At 35.7% G+C, this 23,425-nt stretch overlaps 1 protein-coding gene across 4 annotated transcripts in view; it reads left to right on the top strand.

Moving 5' to 3' along the window:
- PCDH10 (protocadherin 10) overlaps positions 1 to 22,926 on the top strand; it is a 34,339-nt gene extending 11,413 nt beyond the window's left edge. Inside the window, exons 4-7 of one of the 4 annotated variants that reach the window (XM_056322750.1) lie at positions 3,077 to 3,382; positions 16,711 to 16,806; positions 18,806 to 18,880; positions 21,307 to 22,926. In XM_056322750.1, coding sequence (XP_056178725.1) covers positions 3,077 to 3,382; positions 16,711 to 16,806; positions 18,806 to 18,840 — 437 coding nt within the window. In that variant the 3' untranslated portion in view covers positions 18,841 to 18,880; positions 21,307 to 22,926. The remainder of the gene's footprint in view (positions 1 to 3,076; positions 3,383 to 16,710; positions 16,807 to 18,805; positions 18,881 to 21,306) is intronic. The other 3 variants (XM_056322767.1, XM_056322758.1, XM_056322775.1) reach the window with 3 other exon arrangements.
- The last annotated feature ends 499 nt before the right edge of the window (positions 22,927 to 23,425 follow it).

The raw sequence follows: 23,425 nt of genomic DNA, 5'->3' as shown, positions 1-23,425 counted from the left end.
AAAAATAGAAAGCATTTTTCTTTAATGTGGATTTGCAATTATGATGGATAGTTTAGTTCTGAAGGATCATATGTATTACCAGATTTATGAGGGAGGTGAGGTGGAAGTGTTATACTGCTGAACATTTCTTTTTGTTATAAATCAAGAACATGATTCTTGGTGTATGAAGGAGTTCTGTGCTGAATTGTCTTACTTTGTTTACCATGATATATCCTTCCTCCTTGGAAAAACAGCAAGTAGCCTTTCCCCCCGTTTTTAATGTTTTTCAATTAGAAACAGAGAATTGTGTACCACAACCCACAAGAAAAAGGTGGAGGAGGAATAGCCAGCATTCATATCATTGCCAGTTTAAACATACATAGATGCCCAGGGATTTCAAAATAAGACTCCTAATTCGAATTTCTTTTCTGTCAAAATACTAAAACCAAGGGCTTGGTTCTGCACCCATTAAACTCTTAGGGAATGTTGTGACTGATTCAAGTGGGAACAATACCCAACCCAGGCCTCTGAACATTTTGTTCCCATCCTAAGAAAGCATTTACGTTCTAGCTGTGTGTTCCAAGAGTGTACATTAAAATCCATATGTATATGTGTATTTTTTTGTTTTCTTTTACAAGTTCTCACCTTCAAGGGGGGGGGGAAAGTTTACCATACAAGCTTACATTTTATATTCCCTGCATTCATTACTTTGTTTATTCAAAATCCTGATTTATAGTGGCTATAACATCTCTTTTATAATAAGCTGTTATATAATACTATTCAGTGCACTGCACTAGACAAGCAGTATTCAAAAGGGAACTAAAAAAAAATAATATTTGGGTAGAGACATTTTGCAGTTTAGCAGCTGATGTGAAAATGAAATAGTAAAATGGAGGGTAGTTTTCCAGGGGAAATAAAATCTGTGAAGGTCAAAAAAGGGTCTGTCTTGGAATATGTATCTTAAAACCAGTGTTACATATCTCCCTCCCCATTGACTAAAGAATAAAATTAATATTTATCTGTAATTCTTTCTTTCCCCTGCTGTCTTTCAGAAAGTGTTGAATGAATGGTCGCTGATACACTGTTAGCAAAATGTAACTGTAATAATTTTCCTCTTAAAAGTAGGGCTGTTTGTTGTTTACATGTAGCTTTGCTAGGAAATCTGAAAATTGAAATAACCATGTTGTGTTACTTGTCACTTAAATCTTCTGAATGGCAAAAAATTAGATTCATAAAATATGTCTTTTCTTGCATAAGAGGTATTATTGTGCAGACATTTCAATACATAAGATAACACACATGCTCGATTTTATAGACATTCTTATATATAAATTTCTTTCTGGGAAGACTGCATCTAAATCTTTCTTTTCAGTCTTTGACAGCTACTACCGCTATGGAATTTAGAACTATACAATTTGTACGCCTTGTCTGATGATCTGAATCTGATTCCTTAATCATATCTGCAGTTCACGTTTGCATTCTTCAGCAGTTCACTGATCAGCAATTTATTTTCAGACTTCTTCATGCCAATTATCAGTGCAAGGTTCTAATCAAAACTGGACCTAACACTGTATATTACTTAATTTAAAAATAAAGTAATTACCAAGTGAGATTAATCTGAGATAAAAAGCTTTTTTTCTTTCTTCATATTTTTTCTAAGTGACTGCCTTTAGTACGCAAGCACTTGTTGATAGCTCAGAAAGATTCTTGCTGAAGAGATTGTTTTTTGTAGTGTGAGATACTGCATAAATATTACTAATATAAGTCAAATTATGGTTCAAAACAGTGGTAGAATTCTTAATACTAATCCTCACGCTGGAGATCAAGCTAATCCAGTTCTTTACAATGTTGGCTGGTGAATGAGCTACATTACATGAATCTTATTACAGCTGTTCAAGATTTTTTCCTGTTTCTCTTGCAAGTAGTGTCATTTTTTGTAATTCTAATGCAGTGCTTGTAAATGCAATGTTTATAACAGATTTAGTTCAGTTTTGACATACACCTATTCTAAGACACTCAGTTCTCTTTATAAATACAAGAAAATTATATTTCTTTACTGCTCTGCTTTTCTGTGCAATGTTGAACATCAGCTTGGAGATGCTGGTATTTATTTTACTGTGTGCCTATGATTTGATACACCATTCCTCTCAAAACAAGTATAATCCAACAATTTAGTGACTCACAGACAGGAAATATTCTTTCGGGAGGCCAATCTGAAGGTAGTCAATAGAAACATAGCTTGTCATTTGAAATCTTAATAGCATTAAAGGATTTGTAAGCAAACAGTTCCGTGTTGGCAGGGACAAGTGTTTGCTTATATAGGGGAGGCATTAACAATTTTGTCAATAGTATCCACAGCCATGTCACATCGGACGACGGCTACCTTCGTACCGCTAATTACAGTGATTTATTATAGGATTCTGTCCCATTACTTGGATGACTTGATGATAGTAAGGACTGCTGCAGTAGCGATGAAAACTGTCTCTGAAAGAGCGATGCAAAAATTGATTAAATAGGCCATCCTGATCACTTGGAAGCTGGATTCCTCGTTTGTAAGATTTGCTTTTAATATCAATAGGCTCTATCCGTGTACTAATGTAGGCACAGATAGTTCCTTTATAGGATTCATTAATGTTTCATTTTCATAAATAAAATCAGTAATTCTTCAGTCAGGGCACTTAATTTCTTTTGTCAAGGTACATTTATGTAGAAACAATTCCTTCATGTTCTTAAAACAATTGTTTTCAACTGGTGAACCATGGACGTGAACCCACAAGCGGAACGGAACCTTATGGGAATGGGTTCTATACATTGAGATCTGCAAGTGATTTTGTGAGGGCCACCAATACCCTTCCTCTTGTGATATTTTTTGTGTGTGTGTGACGTTCTGGCATTTAGTTTTGCTTACTAATTGGTGCCTTTGACTTCTGAAGACTGGACTTCGTTTTTGTTGAGGAAATGAAAGTAGTGGAAGAAGTTCTTACGACATTTCTCTTTCCATTTCTCTCTTTTCTTCGCATAATGTTTCTTATCTGCCAGCAGCTGTTCATAATGCTGAAGCTTATATCGATAGTTTCTTTTTCTCTCATGCTTGCAGGCATGGATCTCTTCTCCAATTGCACGGAGGAATGTAAAGCACTGGGCCACTCGGATCGGTGCTGGATGCCTTCCTTTGTTCCATCTGATGGACGCCAAGCTGCAGATTACCGCAGCAATCTCCATGTACCTGGCATGGACTCCGTTCCAGACACTGAAGTGTTTGAAACACCAGAAGCCCAGCCGGGGGCAGAAAGGTCCTTCTCCACCTTCGGCAAAGAGAAGGCCCTTCACAACACTCTGGAGAGGAAGGAGTTGGATGGACTGCTGTCTAATACACGAGCGCCTTACAAACCACCATATTTGAGTAAGTACTATTCAAAAAGCTGTATGAAAGTGTTCCCTTTGCGGGAATAAAAGTTAGCTCTTTCTGCTATTCATAGTAGGAATAATACAGACACAATTTTAGAAGCAGTGGGGGAAAATGGCTTCTCTTGGATTCAGGCACCACTGAAGAAGGCATTGTTCAATGCTTTTAAAAAAAGACAAACCTTGCTTGTCTTTAGTGTGGCATGATTGTCAACAACAAAAGTATCAGCTGATATTAGCGGGGGAGTTGCTCAGTTTCGTTCTCTGATGCTGGTTTATTTTCAAACTTTTCTTGGATAGATGGTTTAAACATTGACATTGCCAGGGTAACGTTTTTTTAAGACTAAAATTAAGTTGAGAGAACTGTCCTAGGAGCTTCTTTTTATGACTGAGCAGTATTCTGTGAGTAAACAGTATGTGTGTTATTTTGAAGTAACTATTTACGTAGTTAACATTAAGGGTTTGGAAGGAAGAAGACAGAACTTTGTGCCTTCAGTCTGATCATCTTTCAGCCTACATAGTATTTACTTTTGTCAGTGCTCCTCTGTGCAGCCTGTCTTATTCCAAAATCTTGCCTCTCTCTTTAGTCACCCTTTGGCTATGGTTGGGTGGCATGAAAGAGTGTGATAGATCTCAAAAAAGACCTTCATAATTCCTTTTTGAGTCTGAGCCAGTTGTAGAACCCTTGAGTAATACTTTGATCTAATATGTCTTTTCATTCTGTTTAGCAGCCTTCTGTATTTTATTAGAGACTGTAATCTCTTTGACTTCAAGAGTTTACATGTTTATCTCATCCAAATAAGCCAAAGACATTAACATTGCAATACTGAACCTTTTTCAAGCAGCACACACAAGTCTTCTAGGATAGCAGGTCAGGGGTAAAACAAACAAACAAACAAAAAAAAACAAACAAAAAACCCCCCTCACTGAATGGTATTAGTTTATGTATTTTTATAAAGTAATTAGTTGTTCTGAAAGGTGCTACCCTGGCAGTCCTGGCATGTGAATATCTTTGCTACAGATCGTTCTCAGCACAGACAGCTTAGTTCTCCCTTCTTCGGTAGTTGTCCAGGTATTTCAGTCCTTCAGAGAGGTCTCTTTGCCACTTCAATCTTTAGATTTCCTTTACTGAAAGTTTCTAAATTTGGATACCAATTCTGATATGTGAAAGCCATTCCTAAAAAAACCTATCCTGAGACAATCAGCTTATTTTGTGTAAGCTAAAATACCAGGTGTCAGTCATCTGGTCATACTCTAAAGACCAATGTGAAATTTCACTTAGTCATGACCTAATGACTCATGACTCTGTCTTTCCCTAACTGCTCTTCCATCATCTACTTCTAAGCAACATTCTTTAGTACTAAACTGTGACCTAGCAGGACTGATTTCATCTCTATCACTTCAGTTAAGCATTTGAGTTTTGTAGCACTGATGGTCTAATCACGACAGAGTTCCGATGGAGGATGACGGGTATATCTGGTGACACCGCAGTGGTAGTACTGTTTTGTTTTCTTCTAGGCCTGGGAGTTTAATTTGAAATAACAATAACATTTTGATTTTGTTGATAGTTTAAGGGTTTAAAATTCTGTTCAGCTAGCATAAATATAGTGAAAAATATGTTTACATATAGACATTGGTCTATATTTTACGCTTTTCTGGTACAAGGGCATAAAAAGTTGGAGGTAAAATTTTGGGAATAAAGAATGTAAAGGAGTGGTATTACATAATCTGCACTTGAGAATCCAGATTTAGGTTTGCTTTTTTATCTTTGAACCTCAAAGCTAAAACTGCTACAAGAGTGATATTTCTGTGTTTTATTTTTGCTTATTTAATATTTTCTTTAGTAAAATTTTAGATTAAAATTGTATAGCAAATAGCAGGAGCAAGGAAAAGCAAGCAAGCACAGTAGTTGTAGCAGTGAGTAAATAATTCATTATTAATAATGTATTCAATAAGTAAGGCAAGAGGAATGCATAAGAGGAAGTTGATTCAGGAAGGAACTTTAGTTGAGCCAGTGAGTAATTGCAATTGTGATAAAATTGAATTCAGCTCCTTAACAAAGAAGATCATATCAAAATCAGTTTGTCAGTAGAATGATTTTTTTTTTAAAGAAGTGATTAAAATGTATGAAACAGAACCCTCATACTCAGCAAAAATACTGTATAAAAAGTTGCAGCATGTATGAAAATGGCCATGTGAAAAATCAGTATCAAAGAAGAAAAAGTGTATTGCAGAATAAAAACTCTATTTGAACTAAAAAGGTCTCTTAAAAAAAAGGAAAGATTCTTAAGCAAAATGGTCCCAAAAAAGCTTAATTTCTAGACAGTAAAGTTTAGGATAGTAATCAGTGGAGACAAGAGGGACTTCTTAGAGCAAATAGCCAAAGGCATGCAAATAAATATAGACAATTTTTAAAGTGTCAAGTGTGGTAACCTAGGAGAGGGTTGGATGGTCTCTTGAGCAGTTAGTGAGGACAAGGATGTTGCAGAGATTCTCAACTGTTTCTTTGCATTTGTATTGACCAGAGGAAGGACGGAGAAAGCCAGGCATATTTAGGAAGCCACCCATCCCAGGTAACCGTTCCAAATTAATGTGCAAGACTGAATCATGGAAGAGGATGTTGTTAAAAAATTGACTAAAACAAATAGGAAGAAGTCAGTGGATTATGTGTTTCTTTAATTTGCAGTTCTAACAAAAGCTAGTAACCAAAGAATGCCAGAAGATATGTTTATTGTCAAAGAAGTTAGTAGTAGCAGATCTTGTAAATTAGAAATCAGTGAGAAACCTTAGCATAGGACATAAAACTGTAACTTGGGGGGTTTAGGAACAAGGTAGCTGGCACCCGTTCAGGAAAATTGCACAGAAAGGTTGTCAGTCTATTAGAATTTTTATAGAGTGGGTGAGAAATAATCAATATAGTGTATTTGAACTGTCAAAAAAAAACCCCTTTAGCATAGCTTCTGTGTAGTAGAAGAAGCTACCAAAGTGAGCAAGCGTTGTCAGAGGGCAAAGCATTACCAGAATCTCTGTGCCCAAGAGAAAAAAATCGTAAAGATAAATGGAACATTTTAGCAGAAGTGGAATTCCCCAAGTGTCTATATGGAAATCCACGGAGTTTAAAAAATTAATTGTCTAGAAACGGAAATGAGAAGAAGGTGGTTGTATTTGCAGATGCCGTAGCATGGTTTAGGTCAGCCAGTCTCTAATAGACTATGTATGTCCACATTGTGCAGTGAAGCATGGTCCAGAAAACCTGGTCTGCTTCTGGCCTCACTCGCTCTGGAATCAAAGGCAGCAGAGCAGCATCGGTGTGGTGGAGCAGCAAACTTACTTGCTTAAGCTGTGTCATTAGCGCAATAGCTACAAATATGAACGGGTAGCTCTACATGGAACTTTCACCTTGCCATATGAGTGTATCTGCTCAAGTTTGTGCCTGCTTGGTGATTCCTGCACTGTTCCAGTGGGTACGTTCAGTACAGAACCTTTGAAAAGATAAGTCAGGCAGGCAATGTATATTACCATGAGAAATTTGAACTCTTTGTGAGATAAAAAGACCATGTAATAATTCTACAAAAAGCGTTCCCTAGTGTACAAAGCCAGCAAGAAGGAAATAAAATGCCAGGCTGTAAAAAGGAATTGAATTGAAAATACACTAAAAAAGTATTACAAAACCCTAACACAAAAAATATAAAACTATGTTGCTCTAGCCAGTCTATTCATTCCATAGAAATACATAGCATAACGGCAAAAATACCAAAAATATTTATATGCAAAGTCAAAGCAAAAGCTTAGTACTGATTAATTTAGCCAAGCTGTGGGAGGGACATGAGGTGAACAGGAGACTGCATGAAAACAGAGAAGGTAAGCTGGGTGCTTTCGTTTGCCATTCTCAATAACAAGAGAGTAGCAAGGCAGAAAAACAGTTGAAGGGCAACCAGGTCATGAACTGATAAGATCATACACATTTGATAAAATGATACACATTTGAGACAAATAATACGGTAATCTGCTAAATTTACGATTATGGTGTATGATTGAAACCAAAGGCTTAATAGTGGGGATTTGGGTGTTTGCTTCTTTGTTGTTTGAGGTTTAGGTCATTGCATGGATAAATGAAAACAGCAGCAGCTATATTGCAAATTATAATGTAGAAAAAGATATAAATCCTCATACTTGAAAGGGTTTCTGTATGTCCCATTATCGAGTTTTCACCTTACTGGTCTGAGCCATTGGACTTCTTCATACACCAGTTTCCACATAAACATATGTATTCTGTATGTTATGCAAAGTAGATCTCTTTGTACTCAAATAATGTATTTTGAAGAATATATTTTTACATACTTACAAAATTTTAATGGTATCAATAAATTGTAGGGGGGTTGAAAGTATTTTTTTCATAGAGTGACTCAGGACTTTTCTAATTTGCATATTCTTCTTACTGCATAATTTACACTTATTTCTTCTTATTCATCCATGTTATTTGAGCACTGCCTTTCTGCAAACAGTTAAGAAATTTTCGTAATTACTTGAATGTTCATAAAACATGGAAGAGATTCTGAACTTGACTGGAGAAAATAAGTGAAATAACACTGGTGAGGAAAATAAAATGTAGCTTTTGAGCAATTGTTATATTTTTGAAATAGATTCTAGCAGTTTCTAATTTGTCATTCGGTGGTGGTTATATTAGCATTATTTTTATAAATATTTTTTACTGTAGTGACCAAAAACCCTAATCCAAGATTTAGGCTCCATTGTATCAGATTCTGTAGGATATCCAACAGAGACTATCTTCACAACAAATACCTGATCAGTCTGATTCTGATCTATTTCTAAATACTTTGGACCAGGTCCTAAGATGGTTATAGTGGGAACAGCACCATTACATCCATCTCAGTAGTGTTTTGGTCTATAATTGATAAGAAGTAGCTTTAATATTTCTTTTTCTGTAATTGTGGATCATTCTAGATCTAGGTGCGTTTTTTGTATAATACTTTATAGCTTTCCTAAAGCTGACACGGTGACGTTACTGAATATTTTTTTCTTCCTATTAACAGGTTAGGAATTTTTTTTAGATACCAAAACAGTCAAATATTGCCATAATACTTTATTTAGAAATGCTTATTTTGCTCTAAAAAAAGACTTTTGCATAACTTAATCTACTGTGGAAACAGGTTTAAAAAACCCCTACACATAGGCAAAATTTACTACACAGAATAACAGTGTTTATACAAGGAGACATTCTGGAATAGTAATTGTGTACTAAAGTAGCCCCCTAATTAACTCTGCAATATTTTCTACATACATGCAAGCATCTTTGCTGATGAAACTATATCATTATCATGGTAATTATTGGCAACACCATCAACATATTTTATGTTAGGTATGACATGTACAGAAAGAGAATAAAAAAGCTGGTCTCTTCCCCAAGGAGCTAAGCAAGCCTAAGCAAGGTGCATTGGAGGGGAAAAGGGAGTTCTTTAGCTAACTGTTTATTAGGAGTTATTTCTTTGGCTGCTTTGATTTGTGTGGCACGGTTCTGAACATCCACGCTACCTTTGATGCACATGGCTCTAGGCTTGCAGAGTCAAATGGTTTGCCTGAGACTTACTTGTATCATCCAAAAAAATTAAAGGTAAGTTTGTCCTTGTCCTGTGCCTCTGTTTCTTAGCCTGGATAGCCACTGACTCACTCTGCAGCAGAGGTACAACGAAGGTGTGTGCGCAATCGGGGAGGGTGGGCTTGGGTTTGAGCACCAGCCCCTGGGTTTATGTGAAAGTATCGACGTAGTCCGTCATTCTCTTTCTACATAGTATTTATTACCTGCTCAACTTGACCTATCCAAGTCAAGTTGGTTTACAAATAAAATTAAAAAGCTTTCAAAAGTCTTTGCACAGTTGAATGTTTAAGAGCCGAACCATCGATTTATTTCAAATAATCTACCACAGAGCTAGCCCAAACAATGGCTTAACTTAAAACCATTATCCATCTCCCTGAATTAGATTAGAACAAATGACCTAGAGAAGAAAAGTTCGTGTCTCTATACCAGGGCAAGAAGTGCCTCACAATCCTTTGAGGAATTAAAAAAATACATGGAAGTATTTGGGTTATTTGATCTACTTAGGATCATAAAAGCCTATTTCTGTACGGCAGAATATGTAACACAACATTTTCTGCTGATGTTTTACATAAACATATGAAAAGATGTTTTAAGCAAGAAGTCTTTACTGTTTTGGCAAGTGTGTCAGCCTGTCCGTCCATTCCCCCCCACAAAAGAAGGAAAATTACAATTTTATATATTTAATATGACAGAAGAAGAATTTTCTTTGGTTTTTTGTTTAGTTACATCTCATTTCTCGAAATTATTTCTCTAGTTTTATCACAGCTGTGATAGACTTACTAGCATTACATTTGCATAAACACAGATAACAGCTCTTTTGAGTGGGGCACTTGATTAATTTTTAAAAATTAGGCCTGTCTACACTTTTGCTTTTAAAATTAGCCTGCTTAATTTCTAATATAAATCAGGTAAACTTGTAAGCTGTCTGATCCCTTCATTATTAATTTTTAACTCAGTTTGTGATTTTCACACATACTTGAAGTAAAAATGCATGGAAGTAAACAAACAAATTAGACCAATAAGTTGCATGTTCATATTTCATTTCTTGGGGTAAGAGGAAAGACAACGCTGTAATGCTGGATTAAAAAAAAAAAAAAAAGTTGCATTGAAATGCAATTTTTACTGTTGTGAGTAAACAAATTATATTAGAAGAGTTGCTCCATTGTGAATATTACAGTTTTGTGCTGAAAAAGAATGTTAAAATTCTGTCTTTGAGCTTTAAATCTCATCTGCATAGCTGAATATCCTGCATAACCTGCCACAGACAGTGGAACTCTTCACTTATATCCAGGAATTTATCTCTGGGACAGGATACAGCTCTCATTTCTGCACAAATGAGAATGACTTTGTACCTGCAAAACTGGTCAGCAAAAACGGAGGCTGAGTTGAAAAGCCAACATCTAATAACGCTAAAAAACCTGACTGACCACTTTTCTAAAAACTCTAATAAAGCGTTCCCGTTTTTTCTGTAGCTGAAATGCTAAGGGATTTATCCACTTATACCTCATGTATATGAAGTTTGCCACTTCATATGCATCATCTCTATTAGTTAAATAAAACTTTAAAAAAACCCCCAAACCTGAAATAAAACTTAAACAGGTAATACTAATTAAAATATAATAAAGGAAGAGCATGACTATAATGTATTTTTACTCATTATTATAGGTACTCTATGATCTTGAATAAACCACTTACGATGATTCACTGTTCAATGAGTATTGCATAACTTCTGAGAGGTATTTTTATCTCACATTCATGACTGGTTTGCATTCTTTATCTGAACATATTCCTGTTGCAGCTATTGCTCAAAGGGAAGAACACTTACAGAGTATTACTGCAATAATAGAAAGGAAATGGATAATTCAGAAAGCAGAATTAGAAAGGAATACATAAATATGCAAAGATAACTTGGCTGTAGCCCAGTAAAACCTATAAATCACATTGTTTTTATAAATTTTTATGAAAATAATGTATATCAGAAAACAGCATAAGCATTCTTAATTTTACAGCACAGGTGTTAGCTGTTATATTTAAATACTCTTTGCTTGAATCTCTTTATTTAACTGTGACCTTGGACAGAACTAACAGTACCCAGTATGTACAAAATAGTGATAAAAAAAGTACCTGTTATTAGGTTTTTACATGCGTCTTTTATCCTAGATGACTCTAGAGCTCTTTGCAACTACAGTGCAGGAAAATAATTGAAAAAGTTAAAAAAACCTCGAGTAACTGTTATTTGAAAGAAAACAATATTTTTAGTTTTTCTTAAAAATTTATCATTTCAATGATTTCTTTCCCTCTAATAGCTGTAAAAGTCTGTATTTTCCAGTCCTGACTGGAACACAGAAGTCTTGTGCATCTAACTATCTCAGACTGGTGCTGTATTTATTCATTTATGTCAATTTTGAGAGTGCTTATGTCTGCCATCAATATACCATTTGTGGAGATATTTTTTTTTTCTTCTAAATAATGAAATACCATTTTCTGGAGTCCTACCAGTGGAATATATTTAAAAAAAAAATAAAAAATAAAAATAATTAAAAAAAGGCTGACAGCAGAAAGATTGCTTGAAACTTTAGGAGTAATTTTTGAGATTACCGTGTTGTGCTGGTTTAAATTTCAGAAATGCCTCTTGTCCTATAAATTTAAATCCTATGACAAAAGTAATTTAGCCACTTATGGACGTGAGTCTCTTTGGAAAGCAATGAGATGTTTGCAGTTAAAATCTTCAAAGGCACTAAAGTTATTTATTTTTGATGAGCAAGTGCTATTTATTATGGATACATGCTATTCTTAAACATACAAACCTCCTTATTGTGACAGTCAGGAGCTGGAGAATTGAATTGTGAAGAAATTGTGCCTTGTCTTGGGTCTATGCGCAGCAAAGTCTTTTCCCCTCTGCTCGCCTCTGTCTGAGGAACTCCTCGGTCTACACAGCAGAGGAAATTACTCTTGTTTCTGGCTCTCTTGCTGCGTTCAGTAACTCTGATTTTCCACTGTCATTTCCACTGCTTTAATTTTTGAGGACCTCCCTCCCTTTTCTTTTTCCTCGACCGAAGGAGAAAAACAGGGAAAGCCAATTAAAGAATGCAACGAATAGCCAGGAGGAGAAGGAACCACGTCTATTTATTGTGTCTGGAGAAGCACGCTGTAGGGATCGGCATTGCTATGTATCTGGCCAGCCTGTAAACGCTCTGTTCGTACACTAACCACTGAGAATTCACAGTTCCATGCTAGCATTAGGATGACAGCTGCTGGGAAGGAGCTGTCAATATATTTAATTTGGTTTAGAAACAGAGTATGGTGAAGTCAGAAGAGTGAAAAATGATGTATTTGGTACCTTCTTGTCAGTCAGGAGACAGGAGATACAGACAATTAGAACGCCATGTTTAACTTCAATACGTAATACATTGTTGGAAGAACAAAGTATGAGGAAAGTAATCAATGTGGATTCACTGAAAATCCAAACACTTCTAAGGTAATTTAATTTCTTTCTTTGGTAGGGTAGGTCTTTGTTGGTTGAAGAAAATATCGCGGACGTGAGGAAGCAAACCTTCAGAACTTGCTTCCTAAATTCTACCTGAAAACTATGTGCATGTATGAGTTGCAAGAGTGAATCTGCATTTCTTGCATACACACGAATCTATTTCATTATGTGTAAATGATGTTATTTTACATGACATTTTCACAGGTTATCAGGAGTAATGTGGATTAGAAAGAAACAAAAAATGGATGCAGAGTAGATTCACCAAAGAAGTTTCGGGAATGACAGACTCCTGTTTTAGCAAGTGACCTGAGTCTTCTGACTTTATCTTTTCACCTCCAGCATCATGGCTGCATTCAGCACTGGAAAAGGATTCATTAAGAAACTGCTTGAATGCAACCTTTCTTTATTCATAAGGGATTTTATAGATGCTGATATTGTGGATTCATCTTATGTCAGAGTAAAATCCTGTCACTTTGTGACTTTTTTAGTTTCCTATTTGTGCTTTAATTTGATGTCCATCTATTCTCAGTTGGAATTGAGATGACAGTTGAATGTAGCTGCACACAGCTCTGGGTGCATTGATAGGAATTGAGATCTCAAAAAGTTCTTGCTTACAAATGGGATGTAGTAGTAACTTTTTTTCTGCTCTACTTGAGATAAAGTGCTGTGTGCTTTGTACTTGCAATATTCATTATGTCCAATATGGCTATACTGCTTCTAATTAATTAAACAGGATCCTTCCCAGCACTGGATTGTTATGGTCTGTACTCCTACACTCTGGCATGCCGTTAGCCTGTGTCAGCTAGCTTTCTTCCCTAACAAACATGGTGCCAGTGTCAGAACACAGGCCAGGGATCATTTCTGAAAGCAGATTGAATATGATCACACTATGTGGCCCCCATATATTGCTCAATACGGCTGAGAAATTTTAATAATGTGGATATAAATCATTCCATTCTGGTAGACTTAAGTGATGAAGAATGGTCCCGGGCAAACCGTTCATGGGTAGAAACTGAGCCTGTATGCCTTTCTGAATAAGAGAAGTTTTGAAAGGATTGTGAGAAGTTTGTGTGACATACTTAAGTGTGTTATCTTGGTAAACTGGGAAGGACTCTGAAATCTCAGTATGTACTGCTCATGAAAAACAAAGTTGAGTCCTGTGCTTTAGATGTGAAAAATAAAACTTTTACAAAAAGAAAGGGGACATACCTGCCAGACCCTGATGCCACCTAACCCCTGCTAGGAGAGAGGGGTGGTGGAAAAAACATCATGGCAAAGATAAATTGGATAGGAATACACTGTGTGATGCTGAGGTAATACTGTAATGCATGTTACCTCGTGTAAGAACAAGTAAATTTAATTATTTCAGGCCAAATCCAGCACGATTAATTTAGGCACGTCTGAAGGCCACCAAATGATGACTTAGACGTGTCTGCTTCTCCCATGAATCTATAGGGAACTTAGGCATTTAAGAGCAATTTAAGAGGAATGTTTCATATTCCTCCTCGTCTCCCCAGGGCACTGAAAATTTTAAAGTCACATTGTAGCCAGCCTTTAGTGTATACTGCATTGGTTAACTCTCAAACTGACATGTTCATTTTCAGGCTTGTCAGCTTAAAGAGATGAATATTGTAGATTTCAGAGAAGTGCAATAAAATGGTGAATTTTGGGGAAAAAAAAACCAAACCCAAAACTGCATGAAGGAAGAAGGAATGAAGATTGAGGAGGAGAAAACATTGTTGCATACAAATATACAAGCAATCTTTAAAAAAAATAAATTGTAATACTGGTATTACAAAGGAGACTACCAGAATTATTAGTTTACAGAGAGCTGGGAAAAATGGGAATTTGCTACTAGAACATGTATGCAATTAGAAGAAGTTGTTGATGGAGAAATTGAAAATATTCTTAGTGAATATGCTCTGTGCTAAGTTTGACATACATCAGGAATAATTTAGGAGTTATTTAATAGGTCTTAATACAGTACATAATTATAAGAACTCTTGCAAAATTAAATATTCCATGATTCTCTTAATATAATGGTGATGTCATGTATTATCTTTAGTGTTTTCAGGTAGATAATAACAGTTATAATAGTACAGGAAGATGAAAATGCTTTCTTCTGCTCGCCATATCTTGTGGGAAAACTGTCTGTGGTATTTTTATGGTACGTTATAGAATATAGTTTGGCACTTTCTGTGCTGAATTGTAGTAACTAAAAAGCATTGTTTCTGTAGTAAATAATGGCAACCAGAGATAAATCAAATCTGACATGTACTATGCCACTGGGCAGTTGCTGGCAGGGGAAAAAAAAAGAAAAAAAAAAGTCAGCATTTAGAACAGTAAATCAAATACACATAAAAGTATCTTGTGTGCCACAGAACATTGACAACAAAATCCAGGACTTGATTCAAAAGAAAATCCTTTTTAATCGTATGTTTAATGTAAAGCACATGTTGATTAAGGTCAGTGCTTAAACTTAAGCCTATGCTTGAGGATAGTCCTAGACAGAAAGAAATTTTTTCTGGTGCTTACATGAACTGGGACTTGGATACTTATTCATAAGGACCGAAAGGCGCTTTTTTTTTTTTTTTTTTTTCCTTCTCTCTCTCTTTCAGAGGATCAGCTAAGTCCAGGTAGAATATAAATCTCAGAGCACTCAGTGGCACCAGAGAAACATTATTTCAGTGACTGTCATGATGTGTCAACATTTGTATCAAGTATCCCATTTGCCATGTGAAAATATTTACTAAGACATGTTCCAAACCTAAAAAACATCTTTAAGTATGTATTTTCCAATCCTGAAGTGAAGGTAATAGAAGTGGCAATATATGTCAGTCAGAGATTTGATCAATAAACTTTTTTCAAAAAAGACTGATAATCTGTTGAAGTTGTTGATACAGAATTCAACACTAAGTTTGAATTTGAAAACTGGAGTTTCACACCTAAGTGCAAAAAAACACTTTCCCCCTTTTCACGGAGTAAGTAAAACTATTTGTCACGTTCACTAGATTATGGTCAGTGCAGCACCCACCACAAAACTGTCAAATTTTGGCTTGGCTGGGAATCACTGCTTCTTGAACTAACTTAAATTAATATAGACATGAAAATGTATGCACTTAATATAAGACAAAAGGAAAGGACAATACATGTGGTTACATTATTTTACACAAAAGACAGCTTTTTAGCATAATCGTCTTTGTTCCAGAAGTAAAGTTGTATTCTTAGAGGAAGGAAAGATTTTAATGGTCTGTGGTGTTTATTTATTTAGCTAAAAGCAAGTCTGTTTCCAGAAAAGATTCAGTTCGACAATTACAAACTTCTGCATTTTGGCCTACTTTATTTATTCACAGCCTGAAGACCTAATGCTCCCAGGTTGGTTTTTTTTTTTTTGTTTGTTTCACATGAAATCTGGGTAATTGTACCCATCAGTCCAAATGCTGTTAGTTTATCTTAGAAACAATGTTTATATTTCAGGTTTTGCAGATCCCGGAAAGAACATTTCAGTCATACTGAATTCCATGGCTTTATTAGGGACAATTTCTGCCTTGGTGCAACTTACATGTTCATGTGCAGAAGTTTCTTCTGCCTTCCGTATCTTGTCACATGCCAGAAATGGCTAGGCAGAATGTGGTCTCGTTCTTACCCGACTCTCTTGGTGGTCTTCAGGAGTCTTCAGACATATACATAAGCACATAAACAGCGGCTGCCGGAGCCAACTGACTCAGTGATGTTAGGAGACAGTTGGCCTTTTTTATTTTATTTTTAAGTACAAGAGTAAGTATGTTCCATCTTCCTTTTTTCAACTATTTGGTATAATGCAGAGTTAACAAAACCACATTAATTGTGTAAAATGTAACATGGGCATCTGGAGTGCAAGCTATTTTGTCCGTGTGTGCTCTACAGAGTACATAGATATGACACACAAAATCTCTTAACTAAAGCCTTGAGAGAAGAGGAAAAATGTTCCCCTGAAATTACTTTATGAGGAAAAGATATATGAGAAAATATTATTTTTATATTTGTGTACCCAAGTTTATCGGACTGGATAAGACAATCTCTTTTTATTATGTCGTTAATGGAGTTTTCATAAAGTATTATTAGCAATGCTTTGAAAAGCTTAAGTAATAGCTCATTAAAAAAAAAAAAAAAAAAGACTTTATGGATTGAAAAAGATACTGAATTGACACATGCAATGACCGGAATACTTTTTTATTCACAGAACATGGGTGGCAGCAGAGTAATCCCCATCCTACATCCCCCAGCCCCAGCCCCAGCCGTGTGTCTCACCCTTTACCTGGATGCACCACTACAAAGGGTGAGGCAGCTATGGTAGTTTACTCTGCATTCCCGTTCACTTGTTGACCTCTTTCCAAAAATGTAGTTGCTGATAACTGAACTAGAGCTTGAGGTTAGCTGAAACAGCCTTTCTTTCATACAGTTCTTTCATACAGAATGCCTTCCACCACCGCTTGAGTCCTGGTCTCTATTCATTGCGCCAAGTTAAAACAAGAATGCTGAATTTGCAGTCTGTTGATTGCCACTAGAATTATCCATTCCCGGCTCTGTCAAAACTAATGGGACTTAGTGAAGGGCGATATTTCATCTGCTACAGTTAACATATAGACTGTAAAGCAAACCATAAAAATATAAAGAGAATTAAAGTTAATAATGCAAATTTAAAACCAACATTGCCATCATGTACGTGAGGTAATTAACTCCTTTTTAAATTATTGTTCACTACAAGTGAAAGGCTTTCACCAAAAAGCCTGAATAGCTGGGCTATTTCTGGGTGTAACGCAGGAGATCACAGCCTCCTGTAATCTCTGCATTAGTTGCACTGTTGCGTGGGGACCACCTGACCTGCATAAATGTAGCGTGGTGGGGCACATGCTTTTTACAGGGGACCCGCAAGAAAAAAAGTAATGCATTGAGCGCTTGCATAGAAGCCTGTATCTGAAAGCCCATACGAAGACAAATATTACTTGGATATAGTGATAATTTACAGAATTTGGATCTGAAATAGGAAGATGACAGTTTACAACCTGGCTTTTTCCCCTGTTCTCCTGTTGCATAGCTTGCTTTGATTTAAAAGAGAAGGTTTTAGGTTCAAGCATCTTCTTTCTCCTAAGTGAAGGGAGATCGGCAATATTTCTGTAAGAGCAGCAGCATGCCTGGCATGTGATGTTCTTTGGAGGTTTTATTATCCAGGGGTTCATTTGGATCTTTAGACCATTGGCACTTGGGGGAACTGTGCAGTCATTCTGTTTTAACAGATACAGTGCTGTGGGAATTTATGGTGCTCTTAAATATAGTGTGAATAATATATAGTTAAATATAGAGTGAAAAGTGACAATAGTTATAAAAGATATAGGATGTGTTTTCTTTTCCTGCTTTGGTTGCCAGCTGTGGAGGGAAGCAACAGGCCTTCTCTCCGTCCTAGTCAGATTAGCTAGCAATACTAAGCAGGAGGAAAATGTTGTTTCAGAGCGTCTGAAGGTCTTCCAAGTGCAGGCAATCCCTCCTAGGGTTTGCCAAAAGAGGAAATGTATATGACTATGTTCATGGCTGTAAAATAGTAGTCTGACATCAAGTTTGGATGCAATAGGATGATTCACAACAGGGTGAAAGGAAGATTTATTAGACAGACTAGGGCTTTGCAGTATGTACTGTTATTTCTGATTCATAAGCTAGGAATAATCATTGCATATTTTATTTTCTATTTTCTCCTTCTCATATTAGTGTTTTTCATTTCTTTTTCTATTCATCTACCACCGATGTCTTTGCATTTCTTCTCTCAGTCTACACAGAATTAGCTAACTGTGAATGGGAGGCTTAGTTATGTGTACTGAGGAACAAATGAATTTTAATGTATTTTTTTCTGGGTTGTATTTCCAGTTTTTATTGCAATTCCATATTACTTTTATTCATTAAGCGCTCTTACACTCAAAATCTTTGTTAAGGTCTTTGAGGAAGGATCAATAGTCAGTACAGCATGAATCATGTACCCTAAGAATTTCAAGTGGAATACTTGTGATTCTTTAATCATCTTGTTCACCTCAAATACTATTAGAATATATGTACAAATAGTATAATTACATTAACAGAATTGTGAAACGGCTTATTAAAACCCTCTATCTAGTACCCATACTCACACAGACTTGAGGCTTCCCTATGCACTAGTTTGAGAGTTCGGAACGGGAGATAAAATAGGGATGAAAGAGAGAGCTGTGATCTCAGAGGAGATATTAGGCACCAGAAATTATGGTGTTCTTGTTCCAGCTCTTACACTGACTCTGATACTTCCATTTCTATAGCACTTGCCATCTCTGGATCTCAAAGTGGATTATAAAGAATAGTGATTTAAACCTTCCTGCACCTCTAGGAGATAGGTAAGCAATATTATTCCCATTTTACAGATGGAGAAATTGTGATACAGAGAGGCTCAGTGTTTCTTACTAAAGTTTATTTAATAATGAACACACATGCATGCACACACACAGAGCCAGAAGCAGATGTCAGAACTTTCATTGCTCTCTGTTTTAAGCTAAGTCCATCCTCCTTTCCATTTAACCTCTCTGATTTATATTCCCCATCTGTAAAAAGACGGAAGCTGGTATAGACATGGAGAGATTTGCTAGCACATAAATTTCTGTGCAAATACATGGAAAAAAAAAAAACAAACCACGGAGGACAAAAGTTGCCTTTGAAATCCAATGCATTTTATGTGTTGGCAGAGGATATTTTAGGATTTGGGACAAGGATTTTTGTAGGTGGAGAGACTTGCAGGTGTTCTACACCCTAATGTGTAATATTTAGTTACTGCTGTAAAATAGCACAATTGTTTTGTAACATAAGCATATTAACTGAAATTAAAAAATTAAAAAGCACACTAATTTGCATGGCAAAAGACTGGACACAGCCCTTAAGTGAATGTCTGTAGTATCTGAAAGAATATTGTAAACAGGTTTTGCTGTGCACCTCCAGCGCCACACGACCACCCCAATGCACTGTGTCAGACAGGAGCAGGACAGCAGTGCTGCATGAAAGCAGCAATTGCCCCGGCTCTGTATCTGTATATTTTTCTCCCATGAAAATCCTACCATGTCTGTACTACAGCATGAGTTCCTCAGTGGCAGACAGCAATCCAGACTACTGTACCTACATATTTACAAGAGAACTGAAATTATTAGTGAACTTTTGGAAAAAAATTTCGAAGGTCAAATACAAGTCTTGTTACTGTTATTAGTGTTATTACTATTATTAAAATGATTGTTTCTCGTAGTATTTCATGAGATATTTTAAAAGATGTCTAGAAACTTAATTGGTGTGATCCTGTACTGCATCAAAACATCATGAACATTCTTATCTCATTAATCTTAACTACAGTGTTAAAAAAAATCTTGCAGAAGCTTTTAAAAATCCTTTCTAATTCTGCTGCTAATTTGCTACAGAATTGAAACATCCAAACCCTAATATATTTGATGTTTTAATTTTTATGTTAGTAACACATCTGGCAATTGTCTATATGTTGAACAGATAGGTTCAATAGACAAAGATAAATGTTTTTCACATTTTTCCACGTACATCCTATGGCATAGGCAGGCTAGATTAGACGTACATACAACACCCATGTTAACATTTTCCTGTAAGTAATCTAACTTCCCTGTGATACAGTAGATACATTTCGTATGTTTACTAGTGAATATATATAGTGAATAAGTATGGCTATTGTATATATTTATGTTAAATGGAACGGAGACTGGATGTGTTTGTGTGTCAGCATGCAAGCATTAACATGTATATGTGCATGGCTTGACTCAAAGATTTATTTTAAAGTTAGGATTCCTCTTTTTTTCTAGTTGTAACACTTTATGCACAGAAATATACTGAATTTCAGGTAGGGATTTAGTTGATTTGGAGCTAAGGTAAAACCTGATTTTATCATTACAAGCTTTTCTAAACAGTGAAGATTTTCCAAACAATAATGCTGTTGATGATAATAATAGTAATAGTACTAATGATAATAATAATAATGATAATAATACTTCAGCAAGTGAGTTAGTTCTTTGTCTCAACTTCATGTGTGACTGAGGTCAGAATTTAACCTAGGGTCTTCCTGAATGCTAGTACAAATAATTTGTTACCTTTGCTCCCAATTACAGTTAAAATAGCCAGTGTCTTGAGGTAATAGAGCTACCACAGCTGGTGGATTAGAATGTGGGTTTGCTAATGCACTGACCTTCTTCATCTGTGTAACACAAGTTAATTTCCAGCCTGACAGTAAATGCTGAAATTTGAATTGTAGCACTAATGCACCATTTTTTTCGTCTCTGTCGGACCACACTAAAGGGTCATTTGGTGATGAGGATAATGGTTTACTTTGAAAGAGAGGGAAAACCGGGTTCTGAATCTTTGGGGGATTCTAGATCTTGCCTCAAATAACAAACTGAACTAGGGAAAAATAGGCTTGGAAGCTCCGGTAATATTGAACCTTCAAGTCTGACTGTTTGCCTTGTTCTTATACTGATGCAGTGTAGGCACACTGGAATACTTGCCATGACAGTGTTAGACAGAATAATAAAACAGCATGTGAAGTTTGGTTTTCGGGCTATCAAGCCTCAAAAAGACTTTTCTCTGAAAGGTGAATCAGTGTTAAACTATTTGCTACAGTGGGAACTTTAAGCGACAGTTTGTGACAAGTTTTGATTGTTTCTCTACATTCTATGAAATACTAAACCCGAGAACTGTTGGAGACTTGATTTTTATTTTTTTTAATTGCCTCTCAGAAGTGTCTTTCTTTCTTTCTTTCCTGCAGCACGGAAAAGGATATGCTAGTCACTTCTACAGGACTTACCCGAAGCAGCATGATTTGCACAAAAGTCGACCAACAAAAAGCATCAACTTTCAACTTCATTATCTTGGCCATCCAGTTCTGTGTAACTGAAGGATTTGTGTGCTGTTGGAGACATCATGGCCAACAATAGGACCTAATTGCTCTCAGCAGGCCTGAGAAATGAGTTGAAATGTGTAGAACTGTAGAAACTTCAGAGGCAACTGATCTTGCCTCTCTGATCAGTGTGTGCCTGTTTACAGCACTATATATCTTTCTCTCTCCAAAATGTCACTGAGCCCTTTAGATGTTTATATTCACCACAAGAAGCCAATCGTACAGATAAAAGAAATGTGCATTATAAATGCAATATCACTGTTTTAAACTTGACTGTTTTATATTATTTTTGTGTGATCAAGTGTTCCCCAAACTATTCCAACTTTACAAGAGAGATTGTGATCATGTTCTTTTCACCTGTGGGTCATAAAAATGTTGTTAATCTGGTGACCCACAAAATTATCAAAGACATTCTGTAGTTTATACACCGTGTTGCAAAGTGTTTACTGTACTATTTCAAAGCTTCTAAATAAATATAAAATATATATATATTATATTATATATAATTTTCCGGAAAATGTGGTACAACTTAGTTGATTTTTAAATGGATTCATACAGTCTACACCATACACTAAAGTGAGAAGGTAATTCAGGGTTCCTAAGCTATCCTTGCTGAAAACAAAAATATAATAAACCTTTAATAGTACTTCCCCAATATTCATATTTTGGTCAATCCTGTTTTTCTTGTTTAAAAAAAAAAAAAAAAAAGCTGTAAGCAACAACATTTTGTCTAAAAGTTGTAATGAATTTTCAATGCCAAAGATGCAGCTGTCAATATTACCAGAATGAGCGCTATGTACTGTCAGAGGTATACATCACTCTCCATTATTTTGGTTATATTTCTATGGTTTTTAATTTGGAATCACAAAATCTTTTATAAGGCTCTATAAACTCACCTGTATATGTTGTTAAAAAGAACACTGGGTGTCTGTACATTTTGCAATGTAAGATATAATGTAAGTGAAGTTAAGTATTTTAAGAAAATCATCCCAAACTCATAAGTATGCATACATACATACATATGTACACACACACAAACACCCACACATCTCTTTTTGACATAGTTTTGTGAAACTATACAAATATGTTGCCTAAAAATATTTCTCTTGTGGCTAGGAATAGTTGTTGATAGAATTCAAATTACAAAGGCAAAGTATATGCTATAAACTATTGACTCTTTAATCACAAAGGAGATTTGAAATTAGGAACATGGCACATTCTCAGCTGACCCCTCTCCCACTGGAGTTAAAATAGGGTTGGCCACCATCTTTGCTGGGAAAAGGATCAAGCATCAAGCCCTTGCATATAATCTTTATGTTCTGTAATAATTCTGTGGTCCAAAACGGTATCTTAGAGCGTTTCTTTTCTATGAAATATTGAAAAAGGTAAAATTTCAAAGGTAAAGTTTAAAATTACTTTCATGTCCATGGAGTTTAAGTACCATTTACTAAATGTAAAAATCTAGTAAATTTTTTTCTTTTTTTTTTCCTTTTTGTATTGTGTTTTTTTTCCCCCACTGTATCTTAATATGTCAAATATTGAAAACAAATGAGAGAACACTGTGTTACCAACCAATGTCTAGCCAAATTTGAACAAATTCCTAGCAATTATTCAATATTAAGTAAGACAAGAGAAAACTTCTTACTGATTGCAGTGGAATTTGGATCATGCTGTTATGTAGAAATTCTGACATCCGCACAAATGCTGCCACAGGATGAATGTGTGAGAAGCTGAATTTAGCCACTGCTATGTCATAATAGAGTTTGGGTTTCTTCCTTTTGCTTTGTTTGTTTGTTTACGATGACAGTTTCTATTAGATAGAAATATATAAATCATCTGTACGGAAACCATCCTGCTATGGATTGAAAAAAGACTCCTGATCAGTTTGTGAGAGATCTTTGTACAAACAGCTACTGGACTAAGCCCCAATGTTCTTAATTTAATACTCCGAAGAAAAAAATATGCTTGTTAAACACTTTTAATGTGT

The sequence above is a fragment of the Falco biarmicus genome, chromosome 1 (assembly GCF_023638135.1).
Source record: "Falco biarmicus isolate bFalBia1 chromosome 1, bFalBia1.pri, whole genome shotgun sequence".
Lineage (NCBI taxonomy): Eukaryota > Metazoa > Chordata > Aves > Falconiformes > Falconidae > Falco > Falco biarmicus.
The sequence above is the reverse complement of the archived record's forward strand: the minus strand, read 5'-3'. Positions and strand labels throughout refer to the sequence as shown.